Genomic DNA, 18394 nt, shown 5'->3' with positions numbered 1-18394 from the left:
AAAAAGCTTAATGGCATTTTAATATAGACAGGAAATGAGCTAAACACCAAAGGCCCACTCGAAACTGAACAAGATCAGCTGATTAATTGACGAAATCACATGCTGATTTATTTCATTTTTCCTTTTGTTTCTTTTGGCACGTTGCTCTGCCTCAACTGCACTGCAGCTCTATTGTGATAGGTGAGGCTGCGCACGCACTGATAAACTCTGTTTTTGGCATGTTTCTACTGCATGCATGTAAGTGTGGTTTCAGGATATTTTCAGGATTATTTATTGTGCTGTACATAATTTGTGCAGTGTGAAATCTGTGCATGTTAATATTAGAGATTTTATAAATAGTAGATTTGTATGAGCTACGTGTATGTGTTATCCTTATCACCCTTCTGTTGTGATAGTGAAGATGAGTATTTCCAAACTTAAGGGCATAATAACTCAAATGTGTTTGTGTTTGGCTTCGGTATTTAGTTATACACCAGCACAGTGACACTGTGGTTAGCACTGTTGCCTCACAGCAAGAAAGTCCTGAGTTCAATTCCACTGTCAGGCCTCTCTGTGTGGACTTTGCATAGACTCTTTTAACTTTCAAACCATCGATATGTAAATGCACTTGAGTATTTTTCTTATAACTGCCTGATAAAAATTGTTTTATTTTTACTTAAATGACGATTTGTTCCTTTGCACGTATCTGAAGTGACCATATTCAGCGCAGCACCTTTTGTCATTTACAAATAATACTCATTTCTGTATGAATTCATTTGGAATTAAAGACAGCAGTAGAGTGCATACAAAAGAAGGACAAATGTGTAGTGACTTTGGACTGGGATTCTTTTTGGAGTCTTCTTGTTACAGTTTCGTCCACTATTGTTGTTTTATTAAATGAAGAAGTGGCCACATTTGGATGAAAGGCTAGACTGCAAAGTTCTCAGCAAGTGCCAGCTGGTTGCGTTCACTGCATACCCAGCAGCTGGTATGAAAGGAGAAACTTCACGGGCTCTAAACTTGCTTTTTTAGTGTTTCCAGTCCTGGAGACGTCTGCTTCCTCACACAGTACCCGAAACAAAACGGGACAGTGTAGCCAAGAAAACACAGACTGGGACTAGAGGCTGGAGCAAAAGGTTTTGCTGTTAAAACAGTGTTTATAGAATTCTAATGAGCTATGACTGTCGTTATTGTTAAGCACAGTCTGAACTCTGTATATACACACACTTATTTAAATGTTTGAATAAGTGGTGCTAAAGGATGTAAAGTATCTTTTAGTTTATCAGGGCAAAGGCCTACGTAATTAACAGCAATCGGTGATTTCTCCCAGCATGAAAGGGATTTGTTTGGAAACACTCACTGGATCGACCAATACCCAGAAGTCCAAGGAACTCAGTGAAGATTGAAGAAGGAGAATTATAGATTTACACCAGCTGGGAAGGTCATTTCTAAACAACTGCAGATTCCTGGATCATCAGTTACCTGGCTGTGTCACCAGTTTGCCGAGGTCTGGAAGAAGACCTGTACTGTCACCCTCATGTTAGAAGAAAATGCTTAGGAATGAACCAGGAACCACCCATGTTGAAGCGTGTCATGAACACCGTCACGTCCACGGTGAAGCACATTTTACATTTGAACTGAGAGGGCGCTGAATGTTACATTCGTGCCAAAGCAACAGGGGGCAATATCACCCTAACCATAAAGCAACATCAGAGCTGAAGTGCACACCTTTGACACCGAAACACACGACCTCAGTTTTCCTCGTCTGCATATAAACGCAGAAACTGAGCTTTCGAAACTCTTTACCTGGTAGGAGTTTCTTGAAAAGCTATGATTACCAGCACACCTATGCATGTTTGGATTTATCCTCGTGCCTGTGATGCGTCTATACATACATACTATGTATAAATGTGAGGACACAGAAGGATACGACGTCGACAAACGAGTGAAATAACTTGCAAAGGCAACCTCGGTGGCTTAGAGGAGCACAGTCTCCCCTATTAATGACCTGGTCAGAGAGCAAGAGTTAAAGGGTAAGGGGGGGGGGGGGATACTGAGAGCTGACTTGGCAGGAGAAAATGAGGCTGAGAGACACAGAGAGGGAGGAGAGGGTGGATGGGGTCAGTGCACTGGTGCAAAAATAAAGAGAAGAAATGAGCAGGACTGATGAGAGGATCCAAAAGAGGGTGCAGCTGTTGATACCAAAGACGTGAGTGGACGAGAGGACGAGAGAGGGTGGTGGGAGTGGGAACAGAGTGATGACGTGGATGATGATGATGATGAAGTCAAAAAAAGGGAGCAGAAAAGTAAAAAAAGAAATTCTAATTTATAGCTCCTAATAGTGCTAATTTATTATACACGCAAATTTTCATTATACAATATTGTATTGAGGACAGATAGAATGGTTCATCTTTATAAAGCATCTTTGTACTCGCCGAGTATTCTTTCTCCTACAAGTCTCAGTCACCCAAACACAACATCCATCTGGGCCTGAACACCTTTTTAACATTTGCATACACTCTGGTGGAAACATCACAGAAAGCGTGGGGCCCAGTAGGCTTTGGCATGTGGACGACCTAGATGACCCGCTCTGTCACTAACAGCCATCCCTGCACTGTAAAAAAAACAACTAAAAAGCAGTAATATTCCAGCAGCTGGGGCGCCAAAATAATACCAGAAAATACCAGAAAATAACTTTCCCATGAAAACACGGTTATTTTGAGCAATGACAATACAGTTTGTTGCCCTAATTTTACATGGGATTCTGCCTTTTTCAAGTGCTGTTAAACATTAAATTAGGAACATTTTAACGTGATTAAACAATGAAATTACCTATAAACATGGTCAATGAATGTGGCAATATGAATAATAATACTTAAAGGTACAGAAATATGCAGTTAACTTAAATAATAATGGATTGCATTCATATAGCGCTTTATGAGACCCTCAAAGCGCTTTACAATTCCTCTCTGGCCATCACCAGTAGGTGGAAGGACACAACGAGTGTGCGAGCCGGGGCTCGAACCGACAACCTTCTTACTATAAGGCGAACTGCCAACTCTTGAGCCACGATCACCCTAAATATCAATAATAATAATAATTATTCTATGTGAAAAAAGTTTATATGAATCATTTTATATATTTTTCCATAGCATTACATTTGAATTTAACAGTTCAATCTTTCAAATAACGGACAGATATTTGTGAAATTAAGTCACATTTGTGAATTATTTTAACAATCTAAATATGCTCATGTACAGACAGATACATTTAAAAAACAAGGAAATTATGTTTTATTACATTTACAGTGATTTTACGTTAATTTACATTTGAAATGTAAAATCAGTCTGTTTATGTGAATTTAATGATGTTCTAGAAGAACAGTACAAAACTGTAAAATACACAGTGAAATACTTTTATATTACAGGTTTTTACAGTGTGTTTGAAAAAGTACAACATCCATTGATATAGGAGGCAGCTTTAAATCTCCTTATTATAAACGTACTGTATGATTCACATTAGCACTTTATTAGCATTAGACTAAAAATCAGCTGATAAATGAAGTCTTTAAGATACTGTGGAATCAAACTGTGTTTAAGTTCAAGCAGTACTAATATTACTAATATACTTTTTTTGCACATAACTGTAACTCTGATTGGTAGAAATGGGAAACCATAAACAGAGAGAGTTCTGATTTTCAGGATTCAGCGCTGTGGTTCATTAGAGGGCAAAAGGCCAAGTCAACAAGAAGAAACAGTGTTTTAGCTGGAAATTAAGCAATAAGAGATCTAGAGAAGTCATATTACGAACTTTATTATTCTTAAAATCTCTGCATAAGTGCCAATAAAAGTAAAAGTCTGACAAAATGATAGCTACAGTCTACAGAACAACATATCTGGGTTCTTTCTAGAACTGTTAGAACAGTGTCAGAGTGCTGCTGAGGGAACACGACCCATGCTTTCTCTCTTCGTTCTCCTTTCACTTTGCCTAAATTTCTCCACGCCTGTCGAGTTTTCTTTTTTCCTGCACCCTCCACTTTCTCCACTTTCTCTCAACGTCTCTTTCATTTCTATAATTTTTTACACACAGCCCTGAACAATAATTCTCCAGGCTGTCTGAAGAATTGTTCATTTCATTTTCAGTCCAGCCCTGGTAAAATATGAAAAGCACTAAACTCTCAGTATTGTTTCTATACTTAACAGACAACTTTGCAAAGAACCAGTTTTAAATGGTAGCTTTAGCTACTTTGTTACTAGCAGTAACCTTTGTTATATTTTGATCATGAATGCTCATACACTCACCATCTTGTGATCATTTCTTTGAGTTGTTCTTCTTCTGGGGTGGAATGATTGAGATAAAAAACCAGACATGAAGCTTTAATGCTGCAGAAATGTGTCTTTGCCCTTCCCCAGATCTGTGCCTCAGCATAAACCTGTCTCAGAGGTCTACATATCATTCCTCGGACTTCATGATGTGGTTCGTGCTCTGACATGTGCTGTCAACTGTAGGATCTAATGTAGACAGGTGAGTGCCGCTTGAAATAACACGAGATGGTCGGTGGAAACTGGATGGACCTGAGCTCAATTTTGAGTGTCAAAATTGAGCTCAGATGCTGTGAATGTACATGTTATATTTTCTATTTGTAGATTTTGTAAGATGAATTTTGAATTTAATCAATTTTGGATTAAGGCTTTTAACATGACAACATGTGGAATAAGTGAAGGACTTTGACTGCCTGCCAGATGCGCCGTACACACACCTCATTTAATATCTGGTTACATGTCCCTTAATAATTTGCACCTCATGGTAACCGTCAACCAGCTTCTGGCACAGCTGTGTCTCTGATAGGGGTGGGGGAAAAATAGATTCTGTGTAGTATCGTGATATTTTGTTTGCTAATAATGTATCGATACAGGAACAGCAGAAATCGATATTTTGTTACAAAAAAGGTTTCTGTGCTCTGACTTCAGAGCACGTTGATCCTTTTTCTGAGCAAGAATCCTGACACTGTCCAAATGTGTTTAACTGGTTTTTGGCAGCAATAAACATGACAGTTTACTTATTTTAATTTAAGACATTTTTTATTTTAATTAAGTTTAAAAATTTTATTTAATGTAAAATTATATTTTGTTTTAATTTACTTTCAAATTCTTCAGTTGCTGCAGGGGCTGCATAGTTTTCATAAATTGCATAGTTCAGAATAGCTGTAATTGTACCAGATGGTTGCATCCAGTTAAGTTGGACTAGACTATAATACAAACCGTTCAGTTTGTCAACAATAAAACTGAACTGAGAGAAAGACTGAGTGTGAGACTTTGTTATTAGATAAAATGAATATTGATAAAGTTTACCTTTATGGACAGAATCTGAATATCGCAAAATATTTTAAAAAATTGCAATAATATCGTATCGTGCGTTAAGTATTGTGATAATATCGTATCGTGGGATGTATGGTGATTCCCACCTCTAGTCTGTGACCACTCGTCTTTGCAGACCTCATTTCAGCATGAGAGCCTTTTTCACCTGGTGCTGAGCTTCATTTCATTTTCTTGGTTTCAGTCCACAAATTTGCAAAGCAACGCTTTATTTACATTTTATAAAGCATCAACTTTTTTATGACTAGGGTTGTACATGTGTTCAGCTTGACTCTCTCCATCCGTCTTTATTCACTTATCCAGTTCAGACAGATTGCCAGTCTGTTGCAGGGCTAACACAGACAACCATTCACACCCACATTCCCACCTACAGACAAGTAGGATCGCAGGTTAACTAACTCCACTAGCTGCCCTTTATTTATAAGAGAGCATTTCCAATAAGTCCTGTAAGAAGCCAGAAAACAGCAGAGCAAGGAGAGACAAGGGTGAAGATGAATCAGAAAGAAACGCCATGAATTACAATCTGAGTTAAATCCTCAAAACAAAATGTTGCAGTACGTCATTTCATAGTCTGGATAGTGCACTTGCGTGACACACTCTTTCTTTCAGCTCTCTATCTTATGACTCTCTTCCACTTTATCTCTTTGTCTCCCTCTCTCTGTCTTCTTTTCTCTTTGTGTGGAGCCTGCTACAACAGTTTGATTTACTTAAGTGGCTCCATTCTACCATCAGCCTCAGACAAGGATTCTGTGTGTGTGCGTGTGTGTGTGTGTGTGTGTGTGCATGTGCGTGCGTGTGTGTGTGTGTGCGCGCGGTTTAAACCCCAGCCACCAGCTACTAGTCTGAGGTTCATTAGCCTGATCAATCATTCAGTCTCGTCTCTTCTCAAATATTTTCTCTCTCTCTATTTTTCTCTGTTTAAATCTAACATTCATTCTTATGTCAAAAAAGTTTTCTGCTGTTGTCCCTGCTTTTCTTCATCCCTTCTTTCCGCTGGCATCATCGATTAGGTCTGGTGTTGAGAAGTATTTCGTGCCCTCTCCTTTCTCCATCTCTTTCTTTCAGTGGCTCATTGATTGTTTCTGGTGTTGAGGAGAATTGCCTATTTGGTCCTCAAGTAAAAAGCACTAAGTGTTATTCACGTTCCTCCCCAGCCTTGGTCTGACCTCCCTTTTGCTTTCAGTGTAGACGCTGTCGATAAGATTTGGAGTCATCCCATCATTTGCGGACAAACTTTCCATTTTCTATGTTGCTTTTTCCTGTCTGAGGAGATTTAGGCCGGCTGGTGAAGAACGCTTGTCTGTTGCCCTCTGATGCCAAAATCCCAGCGTGTGGAAGAATGATGAGCTGTTAAGTTGCCTTAAAACAAATGGCACTCATTTTTAAACTGGTTTCTCTCCTTTTAAAAATGACATTTGAAATGGAGCCCAGTGAAGTGGACACACAGTGTGTTCTTTCTATGTTCTTCACATTGTAAAGATAAGATAAGATAAGCCTTCATTAGTCCCACATGTTCTGTTCTTCTAAGGATGATTGTCAGTGTTTTCAGTTGTTATTGGGATTTTTGATAGTATCAAACTTTAAGTTATTATTCTCACTCCCGAGCTGTAACATATCCGAGGCGTTCCTGAGGAACGTGAAAGGTGACCTTCCACGTTCTTATGCTAGCGCCGGGTTATGGATGAAATCCAGTAGAATGAGGCTCCCGTGGTAAAACACTTTCCAGCCACGTACTCCAGCCCTGACCCTAACCTTAACCAGCATTTTAATGCCGTTAGACAACGCGATTGAAGTAAAACAAACGCACATGTGTAGATTCATTCCAAACGGTTCTCATGTTTCCTCATGTTTCCGATCTCGTAATTTAAGGACGTGTCGGGTGCACGGAAGTGTAATATATCAACGATTTGTCACCTAGTGTAAAATGTTACGCTTTGGGAGTCAGAACGTGTTGGTAACAGAATTCTATTTGGAACGATTTATTTTTTGTGTGAAGACTTTGAAGTCGAGTGTCTGGCTGCATTGTTGCACCACAGAAACAAAAGTATGGGCCTAATCTTTGAAGTCAGTGCTTTCAATCCACTTGCTGCAGGTGCATAAAATCACACAGCAAGTCTGCCTTTACAGAAAGAATGGATTGTTCTATGCTGTAATGGGACCCCGTTGCAACAAGTCAGGTCATGAAATTTCCTCCTTCCCAGACATTCCACAATCAACTTAGTTGGAAAGGAAACAGTAAAGTACATAAGATTCATCAATGCAATTAAAACAATTTGAAATTAAAAACATTTACATGTCACAGGTACAGTTGGTTCAATCATTCAGGGCTTCTGGAGTGATGAATCTAAATCTGAAGTTGTTGTCAACATGTATGGAGGAGGTCCGCAGAGAGTCTACAGGCACCTATAAAATACAGTGGAAGCTGTCATTGTTTCAGGCTACGTCTCAGCCAGCGGTGTTGGGGAGTTTGGCAAAACACTGAATGCCATCAGATTTGGAGCCACCGGGCAACACGGAAACATGGAAAGTGTCATATTGCAGGTTCACTGTTCAGCATGAAAACGATCACAAATACACTGATATGGATAGCTGATAGAAAATCACTCACTGCAACATTATCAGTTAGACTGGCCTCCTACGAGCCCAGGCCCCAACCTTATTGAAGGATTAAGTTGGGATCCACTGGACAGGCAATGAAAACAAAAGCTGGAAAACTTTGGGATGCCCTTCAAAAAGCCTGGAAAATTCAGTTCAATTCAGTTTTATTTATGTAGCAAACGTTCGTAACAACAGTTCCCTGAAAGCTCAATAAAATTGTCCGAATGATGCTTTCGCCTGTTCTAGTGTGTTTCCATGTAGGGTTTTACATGTTAAAGCACTGCACCTCTTTCCCATTTTCCTAACCAAATATAAAGACAGGTGGGGGCTGATATGTAATGTAAAATGAGTAAAACAAAGCTTGTCTTTAAAAATGTAAATGTATGATATTTATGGGCCCGGCGTAGCTTTCAACTTTTTGAATTTTTCGCTGAGGCAGACTGGCCGGCTTTCTAAACTGAACAGGTGTTATTTCCCACTCTTTATGATGCTTCAGTATTTGACTGACATCCAACACAAATATTTTTCAATGCTCTCTCCAGCTTCTTTCTGTTGCAAGGGAAGGTTAAAGAAATAAAAGGCTGGCTTCCACATTAGTGCATATCTGTGTCTGTGTGTGCAAGAAAATATCAGCTAAAGACCAAATAAAGAAATAAGCACATACTTTGTTAAAAGGAGAAGTGGAGATAGTAATATCTTAAGACGTTTTACTGAGTATGGATTAATTAGCTTGGACCTCATCTACACTGGTAAAGGAGGAGCACACAGACCTGCAGTCATTACACGAGCCTACGTCGTGCTGTTTCTGATCATGTTTAGATGATGCATATATAAGGAGATGACTAGTTCTCTGTTTCTCCCACACTCATGTCTCTTTCTCACCTTCTTTCCTTCCAGGTATTTTTCCTCTTGATTTCCCCCCTTTCGCGGCCCCTCCTGGTGTAGTCTGAGTAACTGTGATAGTCTGAAGATAGGAAACAGACTGTGATAGTCTGAAGATAGTTCCTATCAAACTCCCAACTATGACCAACTCAATAAGGGGCCATTGCCCAGTCAAAACAACTCAGATTCTGCTGCTCGTCACTATCCACAGGCAAACATATCTTGGATCAGCTGCAGCCAGACTATTAGCTTCATGCTAATACTAGCACAAACATGTGGAGAGACACCAGGAGAAGCTCTGTCATCAAATGGATTTTATCGAGAAATACGCTTCAATCAAATTTTAAACAGAAAGAAGCTGTCATCAGTGAGGTGTAGTAGCCTTTGTTTGTCTACAGTTGTGACAAGAGTCCAAAGTTTTGGATCTAAGCAGCTTTTTTTTCTGTGCTGTGTCTCAGTTTCCAGTTTAAAAACATCCAACCGAGCCAATCCTATCACATCAGCTACAGAAACACACTGGGGGCAGGGACTTTATCAGATAAGAGTGATAAAGCCATGCCCAGAATTGCTATTACAATCAAATACCTGCTAAATGATATTTGATTGTTGTAGCAATCAATTAATAAAGAGACATTTTTGGTCTAATGTACAGGTATTTGGGTCCTGTAGTGTTATTGGGACATTTAAACATTTTGTTTAGTCACACTGCTTGTATAAGAACTAGAAAGGATGTGACAACGTATTCTGAAGAACAAAATAAAAGTCCCATTTTAAATGTGTGTGTTTGACACAGTCAAACAAGAAAACAGCAGTCATCGTTATATTTACCACTTGTCATTTAGAGATTAGTGACCTTTCGCCACACTCCCAAATCTACATGCTGTCTTTTGTGTTAATACAATCCGTCAGCCGCTCTGTGACAGCAGATTAATGTTCAGGTACAGAGGCTTGATGATAAAAACATACAAGGAGAAAACACGACTAACTTCCACCAAGCCTGTTACCCTGGGAGTCGCTCCACAGTCATCCAAATAACCAGCTGCAGCTCACATGCTGAATCCAAAATGAGTGCATGTCTTTAAAAAAAGTCTAAAGTCTCTTTACCACATGTTACGGCTAAGTACAACCGAGCAGCATACTCCTCTTCCTCCTCCTCTTCCTCTGAGTTAGGCTCAGGTATGTTGGCTAACAGCGGGTTGTCGTGGGGATTAGCTGACTGTGGATGTGATTGGTCAATGACAGATGGGCAGGAGGGGGAGGGCATGGGAGAACCTATGAAAGACCACATGAAAGAAAAAAGGATGATGAATGTGGAGAATGAACAAAACATCTTTGAAAAAGAAACGGCTGAACAATGAAGTATGGTGACGCTCGCTGATGCTGTGTTACACACACAAAACACACTGACAGGTGTGTGTCTTTGTACTACACAGTAAAACAATAATACAAGTGATCTTAAAATTCATCAGTTCTGTTGTAAGAATATGTGAGCAGCAACAATTAAAGAGCTCATGTGCAGCGTCGCTTCACTGAGGTGATTAGACAGGATGGTCGGCTCAGCACCACGTAACAAAGGCTCCGGTGCTGCGCCTGCTCGAGACCAGTCTCAAAACCAGCTGTGCATCCGTTTGGTAACGTTGGCATTTAGTGACTTCTGCTTGGGTGTGTACACATTAGTGTCTGTGTGTTTCATTCAAACAGAGAACTCGTCCACATTTGGAATCCATTCAAACGTGTATTTAAAACGACAAAAGCACCCTTCATTAAAACATTTCTGGCTATTCAGACACAAATGTGTTTGTTTCTAAATCTCACTCTCACATTAAAGTGAAATACAAACTCAGTGTTTGCTTATTTGCAGAAACAAAGCTGCAGTCTTGTTTGGCACTGACTGCAATTCACCTTTCTTAAGATTTCCCACCTTATACACAGCAAAGCTGCACAACGATCAACACTAACAATGGGCTGTGAGCTCAGCTCATGATGGTTGAGCTTCGACACAGAAATGCCCTCCTCGACTCCCCAACCCCACCAGCCTTCCTCCCTGTCCAGGATGTGCATATCATCACCTTTCAAAGTGGCCACTGGCCTGCAGGTGCAGACAGACTTGAGTCCTGGCCTGGGAAGGAAGCTCTTCTGTGTCACGAGAACTGTAACACTGTGTCTCACCCGAGACTAAATCTGCCTGTGGAGGAAGTCGGTATATTATGTAAGACACAATATTTATTTTAACGTATTCACCAACAGTTTCTGCAACTGTTCGTACAGTGGGAGGAAAAAAGATTTGTTTGGCTGTACGTGAAGGTTCTCAGTCATCCAGGTCATCGTAGTCTCATCTGAGCAGCTTCAGAACTGGAGAAGCTTCTTGGATGAGAGAGGTGAAACGTCTTCCAGCAACTTAAAGAAATCCAGATGCTTTTCTTTCCAAGCTCCTTAGACGATTGCTTGCATAATTTTTAAGTCATACATTGATTTGCCTGTCAGTGAGTCAAATAAGTATTCCGTTACAACCCATCGAATATTCTCACTCTCACAGATCAATTACAAATAGTCAACCTAAACTCATCAGTTACTTCCATTCCAACCCCTGCAGCAGCATGGGCAGGACCTAAGAGCCGACATCGGGGACAAGACTGTAGAAATGCATGAGGCTGGACGGGCCTACGAGACAATCAGCAAGAAGCTTGGTGGAAAATCATATCGCAGTAGCCTTAGAAGAAAAAACAGGGCCGCGCTATGAATTCTGGGACACAGCTTCTTCTTCTTCGGGGTTTAACAGCAGCTGGCATCCTTGTACACGCAGTGCTGCCATCTTCTGTTTCAGTCCGTTATTACACTCTTAAATCCTGCTACTTATTCCTGCGTCTTTTGTGATCTTACTAAGCTTCAAACGACGCGTCGACTATTAAATCAGTCGTCGACGATTTTGATAGTCGACGTAATCGTGGCAGCCCTAGTTGAGAGCGATGCTGTCTGCATGGGACATCAGTGAAGAGGACCTTGTTGCTATAACAACTGACAACGGCCCAAATATTGTGAAAGCTGTCAAGCTCAATAAATGGACACGGGTGCAATGTTTTGGGCACAGGCTGCACCTGGCAATCGGTAAGTGTGTACATCTTAATATATTTGGGTGGTGACATCTGGTGTGTTTTAAAGTGACTTTAATTCTGTGCGTCATATTCAAAATTGAAAGTATTAATGTTTGAATAATGTTTATATAGGCATAAAATACTTAAGACTGCTGAGCAGCAGTGTATCCAGAAGGTTTTTACAGAAGACTTATTGTGAGCCAGTGTTGATCATGTTGTGCTGTGAAATGTAGCAAAATACATGATTTTTAAAATGTTTTATTACTGTGCCAACCCTTTTTAACTTTGTAAATTAAAGATCCTGCCTGAAACCTGACATGGTCAATATGCTTGTGTTTCTTAGCAAGAACCTGGAGTAAACACTACTCAGGTAAACATCTACAACAGTAGTTTGATTGAACCGCTCAGGATACCAAGTCTGCTGCTGCCCCTTTTTGAAGTGCCCTGTTCAAGCCCTGCCTAATTTTAACTATCAGTGTTCTATTGAAGTTTTTTGCAAACAGCACTATTTAATGTTTTTGTTTAAGAGTTTATAGTTTTCACGAGTCACATGGCAGTGCTTAGTATTTATTATCGTTTTTTCTGTGTTCAATTGACATTTGTGTTTGTGACATTATTTGTTTACAAGTTCTAGTACCTCAAGGCCTTAGCAGAGATAGGCCTTTGTCCATGACGGCATTACATTTGCACAATCATTGTTTACTTTGTGAATAGCCAATGTGAAACACATTTATTATTAAACTATTTTGTTTACAAGGGATACACATTTTTTAGAGAGCATGGTTACATATTGTATCCTACACTTTTTATTTTGTTCAGTTAATAAATCTTAACCACTAGAAGTACTTACTACTATTGTCTTCATTTATTTTCAGTGACATTTTACAGTCCTTTAAAGTGGTAATAATATAATTGCAATGAATAGGTCTAGGGGGAATAATATTATCAAAATAACTGGAGGAACTATGCTGCCTGCCACAGCCCCATCAAATGAAGAAAACAAAAACGTTTGTTTCTTTGGCACTTGGGGTGGTTATCGTCCATTTATCGTTATCGAGGTTAACTGCTCAATTTATCGTAATATTGATTTTAGGCCATATCGCCCAGCCCTACTCTGATGGATCTCCATTTCTTACTCTATGATTCGTCAGAACAGTCGCAGTAATAAAACATAACAGCCTGCTTCCTTCCCATATTACAGTTTTTGCTCGTTGCTTGAACACTATAAACCCAAGTAACACAACTTGAAGCTTTTGTTACCATACCTCAAACACATGTACCCATACCTTAAACAAAAGTGCTGCTTTGCACTCTGGTTGCAATTATGCAACACACTTACTCCTTTATGCAACACACATGGTCCTGCATACTACACTCTATTTCATACATAAGACACTTCATTCAAAAATGAAATTTCAGGGTGCCATTTGGAAAACACATGTATCCAAAATACAAAACACATCGGGTAATTGCAACCACTCAAATATACACCTGAAGGCACTTACTTGCAAAACTGAACACCAATTAGCCAACCACAAAAAGCCCTCAGTTTAGCCAATTCAAGAACTTTGCAAGCATGGATGGAGGGAGAGCAAGAGGAAGAGGAGGAGGAGGTCAAAGAGGCCATGCACGGACCCATATTTCTGATGATATAAGAGCAACTTTGGTGGACCATGTCATCAACCACGGCCTGACTATGAGGGAAGCTGGGCAGAGAGTCCACCCACATCTAAGCCGCTTCACAGTGGCATCTGTAATAAGAAAATTCCGACTAGAAAACAGGTCTGTCTTCATCTCACTGCCTTCTACTCTACTCAGATGGTTTTCATAGTACTGTTCTACAGTTACCATATCAAGTGTGCAGCGTACTGCAGGGTGCTAATGCTCCTTTTGCAGCCAAAGTGGTAGTTTCTGTGAAACATACCATGATTACTTATATTGAAGTACAGTGTTGTACAGTGGATGATACAGTATATACAGTAAAGTACTGTAAGAAAAATAAGCAAACCGATGACAATATGTGGTTGTATTTCTCTAGAATGACTCGAAGACCTTCTGGGGGAGGACGCCAACGCCTGTTCACACAACGGCAGGAACTTGCTGTTGTGGACCTAGTGAGGGCAGACAATGCTATGCGTCTCCACCAGCTACGAAAGCAAATACTTGCAGACAGGCGAGTGTTCAGCAACATAGACCATGTGAGCATCACCACCATCAGACGCATCTTGGGAAAACACAGCATCACCATGAAGCAGCCCTACAGAGTCCCATTTGAGAGGAACAGTGACGGGGTCAAAGGACTTCGAGCTGAATATGTACCAATATGCCTTCTGAATGAACAATGGAAATCAAAGACTGCAGTGCTTTATATAAAGTAGACTAGTGTGTTCCCCCTGCTCTGTAAGTGTTTGCATATGATGCAAGTATGTGTCATTTTGTCAACAGAGTTACATTTTGACAAAGGAATGTCAGGTTTTGATAGCAGAGTTTAGGTTTTGAGAGTAGAGTTTCAATTTGGTGCAGATGTGAATGGTATATTTCCCAGTGTTGTGTCATGTTTACTTGTGTTTAGGGTTTTGGCACAATGAGCAAAGTTTTGCAAAATGTGTTCAGGCAACGGGCAAAAACTGTAACACAGCTGCAATAACATTTTGACTAAAACCAGATAAAGACCCTACTCTACCTACCGACCTCTGTCAATACCCACATTAAAGTTATCCCTGAGTCACTTGCATCTAAGTTAGAAACAGTCCCTGAATAAGTCATAACGACCAAACAGGGTTCGTCAAAGGCAGACGTTCTACTAATACATTTAGAAGGTTATTCAACCTCATTAGCCTGGCACCGCGACGCAACGCTAAAGCAACAGACGAGATGCAGAAAAGGCCTTTTGGTCTTCCTTTTCATGGTTCATGGTTTTGGAAAGTCTTTTATTCATTGGATAAGAACTGTATATAATTCACCAAAGGCCACAGTCTCCACTAACAGCATCATATCACAATCTTTCACCCTGTGATAGGTTGAAATCTTGATAGGTTGAACGCTCAGCTTTTCAGCATCAACTCAATCTGCTGTGTTTGGAAGCAGAGCTGAGTATGACCCAAAGAACACTGTTTCTACAGCCACGCATGGAGCTGGAAACATTATACGTACTTCTGCTAAAGCTGCAGGATGACCTCACCACACTGAGGGTCCAACGGGCCACGACATGTACCGTTGGAAGATAACAGAGACGAACACAGCCAGAACACGGAATGTGGGACAGTCGTCAGGCATGACAATGACCCATTAAATGAATTTTCAAAATAAAAGTGCAGGGCTCACCATTTTGAGGACGTCGTTGTTGTTATGGACCTAACTTTAGTTTTAGACCGTTTTCTGTCTATCATTCAAAATAAATGTAAATTCATTTTGTTGTTAAATTCAATTTCAATTTATTTATTTATTTTATAATTTTTGTTTATTTGTCATCGTATTTTAAAAGGTTAAAACTCTGAAGGCAGTGGACAGCACATCTGCAGGCTGCAAGTGAGTGTGTGAAAACTAGCTGCGTACCAATTTGATTATCATCTAAAGACAAATTCTATTCTTAGGTAAAGGCTACAGTATTGGAGCGAGACCCCAAAGACCCGATAATCCCCTATTATTAGCCTGAGGCAAAAGGCAAACAAGGGTTATAAATTGTTTAAAGTCTATGTCCTTCTGTCCTACGGTTCAAAGAAGCAGTGAAAAAAGGGAATGCACATAAAAAGGCATGAACTACTTACGTCCATTAAACAGTTAATGCCATCATGCTGCAAGCATCAAGTGCATTATAGTAACTCCAGCTAATCAGTGTCCACTGCTTTAACCAAACTTCAATATGTGGGCTCCAAATGCATTTATTACTTTATATGCTATACTGCATAAAAGTTATTTTGATTATAAGACCATACAGTGCTGTGTTTCATGTAAGAGAGCTAGCAGTGTTTTACACAGTGATGAGAAATGAGCTGTTTCTGAAAGGCTGATTGGACTCCACAGAACATGTGGCCTGGAGCCACTTCACAAAAATCAGATAGTTCTCTATACCATTATACTTAATATAGAGCCAACACTAACCTGAGCAGAAAATCTGAAGGCACTTCCCACAGTACGATCACTCACAGTGTGAAATACAGGAAGTGGAATCATTACAGTTGGGTTAAGCAAGGACATCACACACATGCTAACTAGATAAAGAGCTATGCCTAAACATCACATAAGCATATCTATCTATCTATACACAGACTCACTATTTAAATAAAACCTTTGTGCACCTTTCCCACAGCCACTGAGATGTGAGGTTCAGACAAAATGAGACAAATTTGAATTCTTCTTGTCTTACAGCAACTTTGGTCAGTCAGTAAAACGAGTGCAGGTCGATCTGCCTCCCTGTGTCTCTGTCTCTCTGTTGTGCAAGTTTGTGAGATGGTGTCATTAGGGCTGCACGATTAATCGTTAGAAAATCGCGATCTCGATTCATGCTTATGTGCGATCTCATTTCCAAATGACAACGATTAAAAAAAGAAAAGAAAAAAAAAGACGACGACGATTGTACTGCATTTTGATCCGGGACGTACTCTGCATGAAAACAAGCGCTCACTCTTCCTGCTAAACAAATGACAAGGGCGGAGCCTTATACCACGTGATACAGAAGCTGTGGTGTGATGCTAAAATTAGCAGGAAAAAACCACGGAGAGCACGTCAGCGATGACGAGAAAGTGACAGGAGAAAATCCGTCCCGGTCAACCACCCAAACATCAATAACGGGAACCTTATACAGCGCTTCCCTATACACGTCGACCTCCCGCAGGCACAAAGAAATTACGGAGGCTATCACTTATCACCTGACCAAAGATATGGCTCCCATCAACACTGTGCAAAACGAGGGATTTAGGAAAATGATCAACACCCTAGACAAACGCTACACAGTGCCGTCCCGCAACTATTTTTCTATTGTTGCACTACCTGCTCTGTACACGCAGCGTCGAGCAACGGTGGAGACGGAATTTCAAGCAGTACAACAACAAAACGTGAGACATTTATTGTTTTTATGTTTATTTATTGTTTTTATGTTCAGTCGCAACTGTTACGAAGTTGATGTGCAGTTAATAAGTGCAATAAATATTTATACTGGAAAAGAAAATCGTGAGAGAATCGTGATCTCAATTCTAAGCCAAAAAATCGTGATTCTCATTTTATGCAAAATCGTGCAGCCCTACTGTCAGCCTTTGGTTATAGATGACTGTGAGCTGGTGAAAATCCACTCTGTGCTGGGCAAGGCAGAAAGACCTCAGCTACAATGTAACAGAAGCAAAACAAACAAACAACAACAGAAAAACAGCAGAAACCCACAAACACTAGGCTGAACAAACATTAGGTTTGGTGTCAACAAACTGATTTGTGCTACAGTGACCGAACATAAGCTGCTGTGTGTTCTGTGACATATAGAAGCAGCGCTGCTTTGTGTAATAGCTGTAGCATTTTCATGTTAGAAAGGAAAGGAAATTTAGACTAGTCATAATATTTCCATCAAATACTCCAGTGTATAATCAGCCGACACAAATACGCACAGTACGGACGCACGCACACGTATGACGTCCGTCCCCTGGCAGCAGAGGTTTTGCTCATGTGGCCTTTGGAGGAATGATGTGTGTGTGGGGTATAAATTAGGCCTATCCATAGGGTACCACGAAACAAAGAGCAATATGTTGCCGTCTCTTTCCACAGACACACGGAGCAGCCGCACAACCAAACACTTACCAGTCTCTCCGAGGCAAACTGGGAAATGTAAACTGGTGAGATTTACGTCACAATACTATGTTCTTGTTGTTTCTGGAGTAGTTTAGTTAATAACTGCCTTTTTAAATTAATGATTTGTAATTGTTTTCTTCGTCACCATGGCAATGAGGCTCAGGTGGATCAAAACTCTCCTGAAAACCAAACAAAAAAGGAAAAACTTCACAAAGGAAGGCTCCATCCACAGGCTGAAACCAGTTGCTCTCATATGTTTGACAACAAAAATGCATAATTCTGTTCAACTGTCCTGTCTCTTAACTTTCAGCTCAGCTGCACAATAGCTTCATGTCAGCGATTATCAAAGATAATCACCTCAAAATCCAAAGCATGCCAAGTTATATTAATGTGCACCCCTCATGGATGCAGTCACACAGCGACCCAGCACAGTCACACAGGGGCTCAGCTACTCTCTGACATCCTAGTACATAGGTACACATGCTCAATCATCCAGGTAAGTAAATCCCAAAAGGTGGATCCTGTTCATCTGGACGTAGCGTTTCATCATCATCCAAGTGACTTCTCAGCTGACTGCAGGTTTCCCCAACCTCATTAGTATGCATGGTCATTTGCATATATGCATATTAATGAGCAACACACTGACCTCATAGCCCATTGTTCATCCAGTTGGCTAGTGTCAGTCATCGTGCA

At 40.3% G+C, this 18394-nt stretch overlaps 1 protein-coding gene across 4 annotated transcripts in view; it reads right to left on the bottom strand.

Annotated features, from left to right (window-relative positions):
* tenm3 (teneurin transmembrane protein 3) overlaps nt 1-18394 on the bottom strand; it is a 183226-nt gene that overhangs the window by 138036 nt on the left and 26796 nt on the right. For 2 of the 4 annotated variants that reach the window (XM_080881555.1, XM_080881556.1), the window contains exon 2: nt 9939-10106. The exons of 1 other annotated variant lie outside the window; for it this stretch is intronic. In XM_080881555.1, the coding sequence (XP_080737681.1) occupies nt 9939-10098 (160 nt within the window). In that variant the 5' untranslated portion in view covers nt 10099-10106. Of the gene's footprint in view, nt 1-9938; nt 10107-10903; nt 10920-18394 lie in introns of those variants that run through there. One more of the 4 variants, XM_080881554.1, reaches the window with a different exon arrangement.

The sequence above is a fragment of the Rhamphochromis sp. 'chilingali' genome (genome assembly GCF_963969265.1).
Source record: "Rhamphochromis sp. 'chilingali' genome assembly, chromosome: 4".
In the NCBI taxonomy this organism is placed as follows: domain Eukaryota; kingdom Metazoa; phylum Chordata; class Actinopteri; order Cichliformes; family Cichlidae; genus Rhamphochromis; species Rhamphochromis sp. 'chilingali'.
This window is presented reverse-complemented; position numbering and strand designations above follow the sequence as displayed.